The sequence below is a fragment of the Mycotypha africana genome, assembly GCF_025528875.1.
Source record: "Mycotypha africana strain NRRL 2978 chromosome Unknown BDF20scaffold_2, whole genome shotgun sequence".
In the NCBI taxonomy this organism is placed as follows: Eukaryota; Fungi; Mucoromycota; class Mucoromycetes; order Mucorales; family Mycotyphaceae; genus Mycotypha; species Mycotypha africana.
This window is the reverse complement of record NW_026515726.1, coordinates 2,289,875-2,302,598: the sequence shown is the minus strand read 5'-3', so window position 1 is coordinate 2,302,598 and position 12,724 is coordinate 2,289,875. Positions and strand designations below refer to the sequence as shown.

At 41.0% G+C, this 12,724-nt stretch overlaps 6 protein-coding genes across 6 annotated transcripts; 2 read left to right on the top strand and 4 right to left on the bottom strand.

Moving 5' to 3' along the window:
- The first annotated feature begins 1,826 nt into the window (after nt 1–1,826).
- Nucleotides 1,827–2,903, top strand: BDF20DRAFT_998623 (uncharacterized protein). The gene has a single exon (XM_053085469.1). The coding sequence runs from the start codon at nt 1,849–1,851 to the stop codon at nt 2,677–2,679; it is 831 nt and encodes a 276-aa protein (XP_052939478.1). The 5' UTR covers nt 1,827–1,848; the 3' UTR covers nt 2,680–2,903.
- Nucleotides 2,904–4,714: 1,811 nt separating this feature from the next.
- Nucleotides 4,715–6,142, bottom strand: BDF20DRAFT_853855 (amino acid/polyamine transporter I). The gene has a single exon (XM_053080156.1). It carries the CDS (start codon nt 5,837–5,839, stop codon nt 5,024–5,026), a length of 816 nt encoding a protein of 271 aa, XP_052939477.1. The 5' UTR covers nt 5,840–6,142; the 3' UTR covers nt 4,715–5,023.
- Nucleotides 5,847–6,921, bottom strand: BDF20DRAFT_306059 (uncharacterized protein). Its single transcript, XM_053075164.1, has 2 exons — nt 6,892–6,921; nt 5,847–6,793 (listed from the first exon to the last, which is right to left on the bottom strand). The coding sequence occupies exon 2, from the start codon at nt 6,442–6,444 to the stop codon at nt 5,887–5,889; it is 558 nt and encodes a 185-aa protein (XP_052939476.1). The 5' UTR covers nt 6,445–6,793; nt 6,892–6,921; the 3' UTR covers nt 5,847–5,886.
- BDF20DRAFT_306089 (uncharacterized protein) lies at nt 6,070–7,149 on the bottom strand. Its single transcript, XM_053075165.1, has 3 exons — nt 6,892–7,149; nt 6,210–6,793; nt 6,070–6,109 (listed from the first exon to the last, which is right to left on the bottom strand). The coding sequence occupies exons 1-2, from the start codon at nt 6,997–6,999 to the stop codon at nt 6,434–6,436; spliced, it is 468 nt and encodes a 155-aa protein (XP_052939475.1). The 5' UTR covers nt 7,000–7,149; the 3' UTR covers nt 6,070–6,109; nt 6,210–6,433.
- Nucleotides 7,150–8,856: 1,707 nt separating this feature from the next.
- On the bottom strand, nt 8,857–10,574 carry BDF20DRAFT_853847 (peptidase S8/S53 domain-containing protein). Its single transcript, XM_053080155.1, has 2 exons — nt 9,868–10,574; nt 8,857–9,766 (listed from the first exon to the last, which is right to left on the bottom strand). Exons 1-2 carry the CDS (start codon nt 10,203–10,205, stop codon nt 8,938–8,940), a joined length of 1,167 nt encoding a protein of 388 aa, XP_052939474.1. The 5' UTR covers nt 10,206–10,574; the 3' UTR covers nt 8,857–8,937.
- Nucleotides 10,575–10,645: 71 nt separating this feature from the next.
- BDF20DRAFT_998620 (uncharacterized protein) lies at nt 10,646–12,441 on the top strand. Its single transcript, XM_053085468.1, has 2 exons — nt 10,646–10,930; nt 11,030–12,441. Exon 2 carries the CDS (start codon nt 11,089–11,091, stop codon nt 11,971–11,973), a length of 885 nt encoding a protein of 294 aa, XP_052939473.1. The 5' UTR covers nt 10,646–10,930; nt 11,030–11,088; the 3' UTR covers nt 11,974–12,441.
- Nucleotides 12,442–12,724: the final 283 nt, after the last annotated feature.

Genomic DNA, 12,724 nt, shown 5'->3' with positions numbered 1-12,724 from the left:
TGTGACTCGTGTTCCTTTTTTTTTTTTTTTTTTTTTTGTTCTTTTTCTTTCTTGTATTTCACAGAATTCCTACCGCCTTTGTGAATGTATTGGAGGAGGGGGGGGGGAAACATCATCCGTTGAAGTTACAGTTCACAGTCCTCAGACGATTGGATGTAGGATGTCATTTTGAATCATTCAAAACGTGCTGAAAGCTTATATGAAAACCAGGACAACTCTCACGGTAATTAAAAATGCGCTACTCTGTGCTGAGAATTTGAGTGAACGAGAGAATGGGTGTTTCTACATATTCCCATCATGTGGTGTGTCTCTCGTTTTTATGACATAACGCAGAACGAATAACCAGAATAACGTGTGTGTGTGTGTGTGTGTATGTGTGCGTATGTATGAATAATCCAACAGACTTAAACTTTTAGACGAATTACAAATAAAGGATTTACAAGCTTATGCAATCCTGTGTAGCCCAACTCACCCTCTTTCTTTCATTATTTCGTAGAAAATCATAAATGAAAGCGTACTTTTGCTCATTGTAAAAAAAAAAAACGGGTAGGAAATAGTTTTACAAGCAATTAGAAACGTTTTTTTCGCACGTGAATGGATACTTTTCGATTTGAAATATTCTTTTTTTGGTTATTGCACAACCTTCCACATCCTTTTTTTTTTTTTTTTTTTTTTTTTTTTTTTTGTGTGTCAAGTTATACATTTTCAAAAACACACATGCACACGCAAATGAGAAAAAACGTCAATTATTTTCTTGATTTCGTGACATGGTTATTTTAAGGTTTTCCCCCGCATTTTTTTTTCTTGGGTTTGCTTATCAACTCATCTGATTGGACTTTTTTCTTTTCTAAAGAATGAAGCACAGACATAACAATGTATTGACAAAGTAGAAAAAAAACTGATACATCCTTTTCTTTTTCCTTTTTCATCACTGATGAGATGATAAGGAGAGGGTTTCCTAATGAAAACGAAAAAGAAAAAAAAAAATAAAAAAAAAGAAAAAGAAAAAATTAAAATAAAAAAAAAGTAACACTTAAATGGTGTGATTTCTTATTATTGGAACAAGAAAAAATGTACATTTGGCTGTATTGCGTGATCTTTTATATGAATTTTCAAAAAAGGGATTTTTCGATAAACGAAGCTATATTACGTGAGATATTCATTTGGGGTAAAAAAAAAAAAAAAGACATGTATAAGAAATCCAGAACCATTTTCACCCCCTCAAAAAGATAAGCAGTAGATTTTTTTTTTTCATCTGTTTGATATCATAGCAACGACAAGGAATTCAATTCATGCTTTTCGTTTCATTTGTTCATTTCTCTGTTAAAGTAATATCAAAAAAACTCCCCGACGCTTGAAAATAAGTTGGTTTATTTTTTAATATATAAAATAGTTCAAAGATCGTGTGAAATAAGAATGATAGAAATTCAGGGATTTCCTTATCCGGTTATCAATGCTTCATCTTTCGGGAAAGGAAAAAGAAAAAAAAATTGCGTGTGGAGAAATTAAAAAAAACCAGTTTGATTTCCCCCCTCCCCCCCCACTTTGAATCAAAACCATCATCATCCTACACCCGGTGCCCCGCAACGCTCCCTCCCCCCTTTTTCTTTTTTACACCTCCCCACCTTTCCCCCCCTCCCCCCAATAAATAGAAAAAAACCCTTATCTCAGCCATCAGTGAGTTCCATAAAAACCTTAATTGCCAAATTTGTAAATTGAAGAGAAAAGCAGTATATAAACCCTGTCCTAAACTTTTTTTTTTTCTCACTCTTTTTTCTTTATTTCCCCCCTCATTTCTACCCTTTTTTTTTTTTTTTTTTTTTTTTATCAACTCGATTTTTTCTTTACATGTCTATTCCTCTTACTTCTACACAGCCTTACTATTTCAACCATCTCATTCGACCTACGACACCCAAAAGGCCTGTACCGCCATTGGATAAGGCGAGCATACCGAGACCGTATAAATGTCCCGTGTGTCCTAAATCATTTTACAGACTTGAACATCAAACACGTCATATTCGCACACACACAGGCGAAAAGCCTCATCACTGCACGTTTCCTGGTTGTGCAAAAAAGTTCTCAAGGTCAGATGAACTGACTCGTCACGTCCGCATCCATACTTCGCCTAATAAAAGACGTGCCCGTAAGAGCCATCCAAAGTCTTTAACAACAGCTGGCTCTCTTCTTCAACCACAACAGCAGCAGCAACAGCAGCAACAGCAACAGCAACAGCAGCAACAAAAGCCTATTCAGCTTTACAATCAACCCATTGTTGCAAAACCACTGCTTCATCATCCCTCTCCTCCTGCTCTTTCTCCTTCTGCACCTTTATCACCTGCACTCTCCACTACCAGCTCCACTTTCTCTATGAATCATCATCCACTCTTAACTCCCGATCAATCCCCCATTTTGACACCGGTAGGCTCTCCTCGCCTCATGTCTTTACCAACGCCTACCTCTTCTATGTTTGCCAAGATTGCACCTTTGGAATGCAATCATCTTGATCCCGTCTGTAACCGATTACCCGCCACGCCTGGCAGTCTGTTGGAAATCTTAAAGAGACCACCTCAAGCTCGCGTGCTACCTCCTGTCACTACGACGACGACGACTTGCGCTACTACGAATGTCAATGGAACAGCCAATACATTGCCTCCCATTCATTCCATTGTTCCATTTTAAAGCTTTGTGATTCCCCCCTCTGTTTTATTTTTGTACATAGATTCATATTCGTCCCCCATACCTGGTATAACCCACCCCTCTCTCTCTTCTCTCTTTTTTTATATACTTTTAATGTAGATGCTTTATCCTCTTTTGATATATAATTCTAATTTTACATTTTTTTTATTTTTTTTTTCATTGCTGCTTTGGTTTTTTATTACAGTGTACATACATACATATCCCCCTTTTCCTTTTTTTTTTTTTGTTTCCTCATCATCATTCAATAAAAATAGGTAGCACATCATCCACTGGTCCACGCTTTTTTTTTTTTTTTTTTTTTCCTCAATTTTTTGTGCATGTGTCTCTGCAATCAAAGACCAGAATCTTCCCGTGCGTCTATCTGATTAGCTAAGAACACTTTTCATTGGGTCCGTTTGTTTCAGGGTCGTAAGCAACTTGATGATTGGAGGATACAACAAGGGTGGGGGGTGGGGGCGGGGAATAAGCAGAAAGTTGGTAAAGGAAAAACACGGGGAATCAAAAAAAAAATTTTTTTTTGCGGGGAGGAAAAGAGCTTTTTTCTTTTTCCCTCTAGAAAAGAGAAAAAGGAAAGATCCAATGGAAAGAAAGCATGGGGGGTGGAGGGAGGGCGGGGGCGGTTGTTCTATCATAAAAAATGGTAAGCGCGTGTTTCTCACTCTCTAAAATGGGGTTTCTCTCGTTTCAAGCCCTTTCTAAACTCAAGGAAACGTGGACGCATTCTTTAGGTGTAGCCATCTACAACGATCTTTCGTTTGAATCCTATCGAATGAGTTTTTAGGAAAGGGCCGGTTGGCCCTGAGTTATGTAATCATTGGCTTTTGCGTTACACGAGTGTATATTTTTAATTTTTATGGAACCCAAATGAGAAGAGCATCCTGTTGAGACAACATGCTGACATATTTAGCTTTTTTTTGCATCTTGTCATTTTAAACAACATGGGTCGCCTCATTTAAGAATAATTCCAAATAAAAAGCTCCCAAAAAAAAAACCTTGGCCAATAAGAACGAGTGACAGTTCAAGAATGAGATCCCTTTCATTCTAACCATTTTAATTTACAGTGCATAGACATACATCCTCCATTGCATTGAATTTTTCGTTGAACAAGGGCATAAGAGCTCTGTTGAAACAAAAGCCCTGTCATACCATCTTTCTGTTGCTTCTTTTCTTGTTGCGCATCGTATTCACTGTACAGACACAACCTCTTCTTATCTTCTTTCAATGGTGTCATACAACTTTTCCTTTTCATCTCAAAATGGGACATGCCATTGTCTCAAGTGAACCCTGTATAAAAAACTTGAAAGTTTGGTTTATTGACTACCTAACCCCACTCAATAATGAGCCAATGAAAAGAATTCAAATTCTTCCCGTTTTTTTTTTTTTTTCGGACACCCGGTTCAAAAAAAAAAAAGCGACCCACGCGACTCTAGAGTACTGTAACATCCCACTCCGCCCACTCCCCTGGACGGATAAAAAGTGATATGGCTGCAGACAACATGGGCCGCCTACCGTCCATCCTATCGGATGTGCCTTTTATCAACGGGTTGCACAGACATAGACACGCGCGCATGTTGAAAAGGGACTGTTTACATCGACTGATTTTCTGGTAAAATTTAGTCAACATCCCAAGAAAATCGAATGATTCACTTTAGCCTTTTTAACAAACTTTAAAATCAAAAGGATAAACGTAAAAAAAAAGCAAACACACTCTATGCACAGACAATGAAAATGATACGTTCATAAAATACTCACTGCCCAAGGGTGGACCCTCCTCCCCCCTCCCCTCTCCTCCCTTCCCTCCCCTAATGGCTCCACCTATGCCCATGTAAAATCATACTGAACAAAAAAAAAAAAAAAAAAAAAAAATCCAGAAAAAAAAAACAAGGCATTTTGACTTTTCTTCTATTGCGTCATGTCTGTTATCGGAGGGTAGCACAAATGGTTATCTTGAACTTTATCCACGTTTTATTCCGGTACCTTGTTCCTTGGAACCACTCTCTCTTTTTTTTTTTTTTTTCTCTCTTTCATTCAACGAGGGATAGCGGTTCATGCAAACCCTCTTTCATCCTCACCCCATCTCCACGCCGTTTTTCCATTGGAGGGGAGATCCAAAGGGGGGGTGTGGATGCCCATCGATGAAGCCATGTCATGCTTAAAGAAACTGTCCCATCCATCCAAAGATGGATTCGAGAGCCCTTTATTCGATTGAATGGAATTGTGTTATCGTATGTACAGAAGAATAAATAAATCAAATCCCTCTGTTAAGCATCACAAAGGATGCAGAGAGAGAGGGGGGGTGGCGGGGGGATCTTTGGACGACGCGTCTTTAGGTTCGCCCACCGTGGACAGAGGGAACAGAAGCAGGGTCATCGTCCAGTATGACGTGTTGACCATCAATGACACGCACAGGCCCTGTGAACCATTTACGGCCCCAAAAGTAAAAGTACGTCATGGAGCAAATCATGATGGCGGCAAAAGGCACGATGGCATAATTCATACTATCGGCTGTGATGGGCGCTTCGGTAGGACAGATAAAAAGGGCACACGTAAACACCAGCCAGCACGAGGAGAGGATACCGCAGGGGAGACTGAAGCGCCCGAGATGGAAAGGTCCAGGCTCAAACGTGTGACGCGACGTGGTGATACGCAGCAAAATGGGCACCAGGTAGGACATCTGAGAGCCGATCGTGTTGACCGACACAATCGCTTCGTAGGCGGTGCTGTTGACCATGTAGAGGACGCCCACGACACCCGCGACCAGCACGTTGAACCAGACGGCAATGACAGGGCTCTTGGTGCGCGGGTGGAGCGAATGGAGCTGCTTGGAAAAGGGCATCGCCCCATCGCGCGCAAACGCATACACCATGCGCGAGCTGCCCAAGAGCAAGGACGAGCCGCAGAAAAAGATGCTCACCATGACAAACATCAAAAACACCAACGTCCACGCCGGCCCCACGCCGTCGTAGAACACCTGCACCATCTGCGGCTGGATCGCGTCGTCGCTCACGATTTGCCCGCTAAAGTCTTTGACCATAAAGCTGATCGCGAGCAGGAACACAAGACCGGAAAGGGCATTCGCCGCGACGGAAAACAGAATGCCCGACGGTGAGCCGTGTTGCGAGTTTTTCGTTTCTTCCGCCATGTGCGCAGCACTGTCGTATCCTGAAAGCGTGTATTGAGATTGAAGAATCACGAGCAAAAACGCAAAACCATCACTGCTGAAACCAGAGCCATTATAAAATTGCGCAAACTAAATGGAGAGGGGGGAAGCACAATCAGTCCATCATGGGAAAGAGAAAGGGGACGCTTTTCTTTTGCGTCCAACGTACCACGAAATCGCCACTGGCTAGCGGTTTGGTTAATGCTAGACCCACAATGACGATCAATAAAATACCCAACATATTGGCAAAGACTAGGGACGCAAAAAAAAAAAAAAAAAAAAAAAAAAAGAAAATTCGTTCTTCTTAGACATCCTTCATCCATGACCACAAAAAAAAAAACCACAAGCTTACATGCTCCTTGGTTCATGATACCGTTCCAACTGACCGCAACAGAGTTAAGGATGCCGTGAATAATAAGAATAGCGACAAAGATACCATATTGAGCATACACTGAGAGTTCCACCTCTGGATTAAAGACGGAAATGACACCCGCAATAAACTGAGAAAGACCTAAATCAACAGAAGAGATACCAACTAACCACACATGGAAAAAAGAAGCAAAGGGTGAGTGGTCATCATCGTCCATCGACTACTACGGGAGAGGGAAAACCACACACACACACACACTTACAGCATAGACCGATCCAGTTACACCAACCTGTCACCCAACAGGCTAAAGGCATCCATTCGGAGGTAGCCAAGCGCGATACCCAAAAATAGAGACCCCCCGTGGTAGGATAAGCACTGCAAATTTCAGCCAATGATAAAGCCACGACCATGGTGAACGAGCCTGTGATGACCCAACCCCAAATAACGCCTAATGAACCTGCGTCCATCATGGAGTCTCCCCACATGGGCGTTAAGCCTGAAAGTACCGAACAACATGAAAATGCAATAGCAAAATTTGAAAAAGCAGAAATGGAACGGTTCAAGTCCTAACATTGTTGGTAAGAAAAAAAAAGAAAAGAGTCATTCTAGGCTTATCCTTGGAATTTGCCTCATTGCTTTTTTTCTTGCCACTTTTTTAGTTTACCTGCTTATAACCCAGCTTTTGTAGTAAAAGTTCATCAGCATTCAATGCTTGAGTAGCTTCGCCATGCTCCACTTGTTGTACCGAGATCTTTTCAATTTCGTCAGACATCAATCGATAGTGTTGTTGGATCTACTCTTTTGTTTGAATGATCGTGAAAAAAATGAGATCCAAATATAAATGCCCCCGCTTTTTTGTCGGCCGTTTTCTTTTCAAAAATAAAAAAATGTGTGTGTATTAATCTATGGTTCGATCCTAAAAGGACAATGAACAGAGGAAAGAGTGTTTGAGGATAGGAAACGAAAAAAGTAAGAAACGAACGAACGAAAACAAAAACGATATGTCATTTATATAGATTGGGGATTTCCCATGAGAGAGCCCTTTGACAGGTTTTACTGCATTGTTACTTGATTCATATTATATACCGTATATAGATTGAAAAAATGCGTGCTATGTATACCGTGCGTGTGTACAAAATAAATAAGATATCTCTTATCTCTCCCACGACACAATAGGTTGGAAATTCAGCGATAGTAATAGGTTCGCTCGATAGATAAGGGAGGGTTTTTAGAGCTGTGGAGACTGTGATCCCCCACTTTGGGTCAAAAAAAGAAAAAAGGGCATTGTACAAAACAGGAGGGATGGAGTAGCGAATCATAAAGGGGGGCTGGGGGAGGATGAGAGTGTGAGTATGAATACGTATTTGTCATCAGACATGTCTCATTGGCCAGTCATTGTTCTTTATCTTGACTTTTAAGGATAACTTTTCAATTGTTTGGTAACCTAGGCATTTCTTTGGCACATGACCCTCCCAATTTTTTTTTAATACAGAAATAGTAATTCCAGAAAACGCGATCAACAGCCAAGAGTCCATGATTCATGTTGCATAGGTAGACTACAAGCATAGATGGCTAGCCAAAGGTATTAGCTTACTGTTGCTGACAGTACCTACATTCTCACCCAGCAGTTCAATGGATGATGAACATGCGGGGGGGGGAATGCGACTTTTTTTTTTTTCTCATTGTCCTATGACTCCAATTTACGTCAGAGAAGGCTGATGGCTTCCGAAGGAAGGTTCCAAAACCTTGTACGTCTTACTGGTTGTTTAGTAAAGGCTGGCATGGTTTGTATTTGTGTTATTCATGCTTCAGGACAACGAGAATACTGCCCTCCCGCCAGGTAGTTTGAAAGATAAAAGAGTCTACAAAACTAGCCATGACCGCCACCTTCTCTTCTGATGTCAATGATCTCAGCATGTGACCATGTGTCCCTAATAGGTAATTTTGTGGGGGGGGCCTACTTTATTTTTGCTAAAAAAGGAAAATTTTTATAAACCATCTTTTTTCATTGTTGACAATCGGGATGAATAGAAACCATTCGATTCGATTCGATCAAACAAACATAGCAAAAAAAGCGCGATACCAAGTGTTGCAACGCTTCATCCCACTTGTGTTGGTTACATATATTACACCCATAGGCCTGCTAGAAACGAAACTGTCACAAATGAGTTTGTTTCCTTTTCGAACGGTGGGGATAACCCAAGTTTATTGCCGTATTCTCAAAAATAACAAGACTGACAAAAGACACACTTCCCTGATCGTGAGTCTCTTTTTCTATGATGTCCCCTGTTGCGATAAGAAACATGGCACGATGCTGAAAACACGAGGGCGACTCTAAAGATTCTCCGAAGGATAACCTTTGATCTGAGACAAAAACATCATTTTCGATGAAAGAGACGTTTTCCGGTGTCGTCATCCAAGTACACTCACTTTGATGACAAAAGGGGTGGAAACTAGCAGGAAAGAAAAACTTGACGATGCCAAGTAGGATGTTTTCAAGATGAGACGAAAAAAAAAAGCAAAAAAGCAGTATGGATAGGTTGAAAGGAAAGAAAGAAAAGATGGACCAGCATCTTTTCTTTATAGATACAGAATTTATTGAAAAAAAAAAAAAAAAAATAAAATAAAAGGAGTAGAGCCATGCGGTGCGATAGGATGATACACAATCTATTTTGTCATCCCGTTCCAGCCCACTTTTTTCTTTTTCAAGTTATTCCTCATCCTCATCGTCCTCTTCCTCGTAAGCGGCTGCTCTGGCGGCGGCTGACGCTGCTTCGACTTTATCAAAGTAAGCCAGCAGGTTACGGTTGGGACTGGAGCTTTTGTAGGTGTCAAATTGCAGTACGCCACGTGTTGCCATCTGTCGGATGGTATCGTAGACCTCTTGTGCTGACTTGAACTCTCTTTGGCTCATCAAATTGGCTGCGATGCCTGCTACGTGAGGGCTGGCCATGCTGGTACCGTCCATCGCCTTGGCAGCATCCGGAGCGCCGACATAAGCACTCACAATGTTGGCACCGGGAGCGTAGATCGAAACACAATCGCCGACATTAGAAAAGCGGGGTACCGCGTCATGGATGTCGACCGCCCCCACGGCAAACACATGAGGATTGGACGACGGTGAGAAAAAGCAAGCGTCTGTACCTGCATTACCGGCCGACACAAACACAGGAATATGATGCTCCGTCACGAGCGTCGTCAAGGCTTGGTCAAGCAGTCGGGAACGAGGCCCGCTAAGGGATAAGTTGACGATACTTTTACCAGGAGTGGCGACTTCCATAACATGCTCAATCCCCTTCAAAAGACCCGAAGTGGATCCATCGCCGTTTTTGTTGAGGATCTTGACCGATTTCACGACCGCCCCTTTGGCCACGCCATACGCTTCACCGATAATTTTGGCGGCTACATGCGTGCCATGACCCCCCCTATCCGTGTCCTCTTCGCTGCGAACGTAGGATTTGGAATGTTCAGCACGTCCATTGAAATCGACATGTTCTGCAAATACGCCCGTGTCCAGCACATAGACTTCTATTCCTTGGCTAAAGGAGGGGGATAGACATAGATAGATAAAATGAGTGGATGCACGCCCCCTTCTCACCTCTTCTTCAAAAAAGCACTGTTTTTCTATAGAATACGTTACCCTCCATTAGGATCAAACTCATACTCGTTCAAGTTTCCGTTTTCATGGCGTTGAATACGTGCCAAGCCCCAACTCGCCGGTTTGACTCTTCTCACGGCGGATTCGTTCATTTGACGTTTTTTGACAGACAAGGTACTGTTTTGAGGGTAGAGGACGGTCTCTGAAAACTGTCTCGGCACAATATGCGTTGTTTTGTAGACTTGATTTTTCTCTACGTAATCGATGGAGGCGATACCGCTGAGATAATCCAAAAACTTGTCGTCAGAAAAGATCCCCGACACCGCCGTAAAACCGGCGCCGAGATCAAAGTGATCCAGCGATAAATTGTGCTCGTTCATCGGGGAATGAGCGGCAGCAAAATCCTTTTCCCGCGCAGAGGATAAAAACTGTTGATGATGGCTTAATAATTCAGTTGCAGCTAATGAAGTTAAAGTAACAAAAATGAGAAATTCCTTTTGTCGTTGTTGGGTGTTGGACAATTAAGAAAAAAAAAAAAGGGCCCCATTATTTTTTACCAGTAAGATAGTCTAGGCCTGCTGTCGGTTTAAACTTGATGATATGTGTGGGCTCTTCCGCACCTTCCCATTGGCAGTTGACAAGGGCTAGCAAAGACAGTAAAGATATGGCTGCAGTTGATAATGTTGTCATCTGTGGCATTTTTCTATTTTTCGGTTTTTGACGTGGTTTTTTTTTTTTTTTTTTTTCTTTCCCTCAAAATTAAGCTAAAATGCTTTTAATGGAAAAATAGAAAATAAAAAAAAAAAAAAAAAAAAATCAAAGAAATCAAAAAAAGTTGCTTTAGCCTTTTTACTGCCCTTTTTATAAATGTCTCTTTTAGTGAGCTGAATCAGGTTTTATCCCAAATAGCCCGAGTTCATTTAGTTACATGGCCCTTCCCTCGCCATCTTAGACAGTAGCAAAGAGAACAAAATGAAATCGATGGGATGACGATTTGCATATTTGTTGATTGTTCTTCCGAGGAGAATGCCAAGCTGTGTCTAAAAAAAAAAAATCTTGATTTTTTTGATTATTTTTTTTTCTTTCCGGGTTCAAGCTCTTCATTGTAAGACTCTTTTTTTGGATTGCATGAATTAGCCTAAAGTAATAAACCAATCAAAGGGCTTAACCGAATTTGTAATTGTTGACTTTCAAAATCGAATAGTAATTGGCGATAAATTGAAAAACAGAAGAAATGGAACAAAACATATCATTCATTTATGAATGCGTGCACTTAAAGGGTTGCTCGTCTTTGGTTTTTTTTCTTTTTGCTTTCTTTTTTTCTTAAGCTTCCTTTTTCTCACCAAGAAGTCTTACCGCTATTCCATCCCGTCTATTATAGAAATCACATATAAACCACCCATTTTTTTGACGATGAGCATTCTTTATCACCATTTTGCAATGCATTCTCCAACCACTACTTCCACTACAGCAACTCAAAATAACGAACTGATTGATGAACGGTTTGATCTGTTCATTGACAGTCATCCTCGAGATGGCAACATCACTCTAAAAGACAGAAGGGCCATGACATCCTCTGTGGCCAATGCTACGACAAATAGCAGCAGTTTTGTAGCTTACAACAATCACAACGAGATCAAAAATACCTACAACAACAACAACAACAACAACAATTTTTATCCATTGGTGGTGGACAAAGAAAAAATAGGAGGTGGAGCTGACACCGCATGCTTTAAAGAAGATCTGGGCGACTATTTCCCCGCCATAAGGATACAACCTGCCACTCCTCTTCCTACGACTGTTCCTCACGATTCAACAACACCAAAAGAAGAATCAGACAATGACTATTTTAATAATGCTACAGACAACAATAACTCTATTGATGAAGTGATTCAAATTGAATCCGTCACTGTCTCTGCTTCGAAAAAGGAATCTACAAGCACTGCTAGCAGGAGTTGGGACGACATTTATACTCATGGCTGTGCTCCACCAAGGAATTTAGAAGAATATCATTCAGGACTTGTGGAACATTATCTGGACAGGTTGCTCAGCATCACGTCTGCCACAGACACTGTCGATAGTATTCATGCAACGCTACCACAGGTGTATAAAGACTATCTGGAGTCGATCCATCAATATTGTATGTAAATAGAGTATTTTTTATAATGCAGCAGCTGAGGGAGAACACAAACACGACGAGATTGAAATGGGTCACCATGACGTCCCTCGTCTTGTACGTCAGCCAAAGCATTGTAAAGTGCGACCGTTTAGCAAGCAGCATTGGGAGCTCTTCTGACACACACCCGGTCGACACTAAGATACGACGACGATTGCTGCTGTTACTTTCTATTGAAGGTGTGCGGCGATTCGCTTCATATACCCCCCCCCTCCCGTCCATCTCTATTTTTTTTTTGGATTTTTTGCGGCAAAACATCATTTGTATTCTAATTGCTACTATATATGTATATCTTGTAAACCATCGTGGTCGCTTATGTAAATTTCTTTTTTCTTTTTTGTCTATCACCTTCAAAGAAATAATAAACTCTTTGCTTTACCCGTCCTTTGTTCCTTATCCATTTACCTTGCCCCTTTTTGGCTGAAATTGTTATTCCGCTGATTTAAATTTTGAAAGACTGTGATAAAAATCAACGTCACATGAATTCTGTAATTCTGTGTGATTCTACAACACAAGTTACCCATGACCAAGTGACATTCTGTTGTAAATTTTTCTATTCTTCTTTGGTTCATCCCGTACTTTTAAAATGCTAAACGTTCGGATGGACCTTGAAGCTATTCACTATTACTCACTACGAGAATAACTCCTCGGGAATTTTAAACTAGATTTAACCGATCATTACAACAATTTATAATCAGTTACTATTTTGATGGGTTACAAAAC

What these genes read in the sequence shown, in the direction of transcription:
- BDF20DRAFT_998623 (XM_053085469.1), top strand. Translation starts at nt 1,849, where the DNA reads ATGTCTATTCCTCTTACTTCTACACAGCCTTACTATTTCAACCATCTC.
- BDF20DRAFT_853855 (XM_053080156.1), bottom strand. Translation starts at nt 5,839, where the DNA reads ATGGCGGAAGAAACGAAAAACTCGCAACACGGCTCACCGTCGGGCATT.
- BDF20DRAFT_306059 (XM_053075164.1), bottom strand. Translation starts at nt 6,444, where the DNA reads ATGGACGATGATGACCACTCACCCTTTGCTTCTTTTTTCCATGTGTGG.
- BDF20DRAFT_306089 (XM_053075165.1), bottom strand. Translation starts at nt 6,999, where the DNA reads ATGTCTGACGAAATTGAAAAGATCTCGGTACAACAAGTGGAGCATGGC. An exon ending in AAAAGCTGGGTTATAAGCAG is followed by an intron (nt 6,794 to 6,891) that starts GTAAACTAAAAA and finishes CAACAATGTTAG; the next exon opens with GACTTGAACCGTTCCATTTC.
- BDF20DRAFT_853847 (XM_053080155.1), bottom strand. Translation starts at nt 10,205, where the DNA reads ATGAACGAGCACAATTTATCGCTGGATCACTTTGATCTCGGCGCCGGT. An exon ending in GAGTTTGATCCTAATGGAGG is followed by an intron (nt 9,767 to 9,867) that starts GTAACGTATTCT and finishes CCCCTCCTTTAG; the next exon opens with CCAAGGAATAGAAGTCTATG.
- BDF20DRAFT_998620 (XM_053085468.1), top strand. Translation starts at nt 11,089, where the DNA reads ATGCGTGCACTTAAAGGGTTGCTCGTCTTTGGTTTTTTTTCTTTTTGC.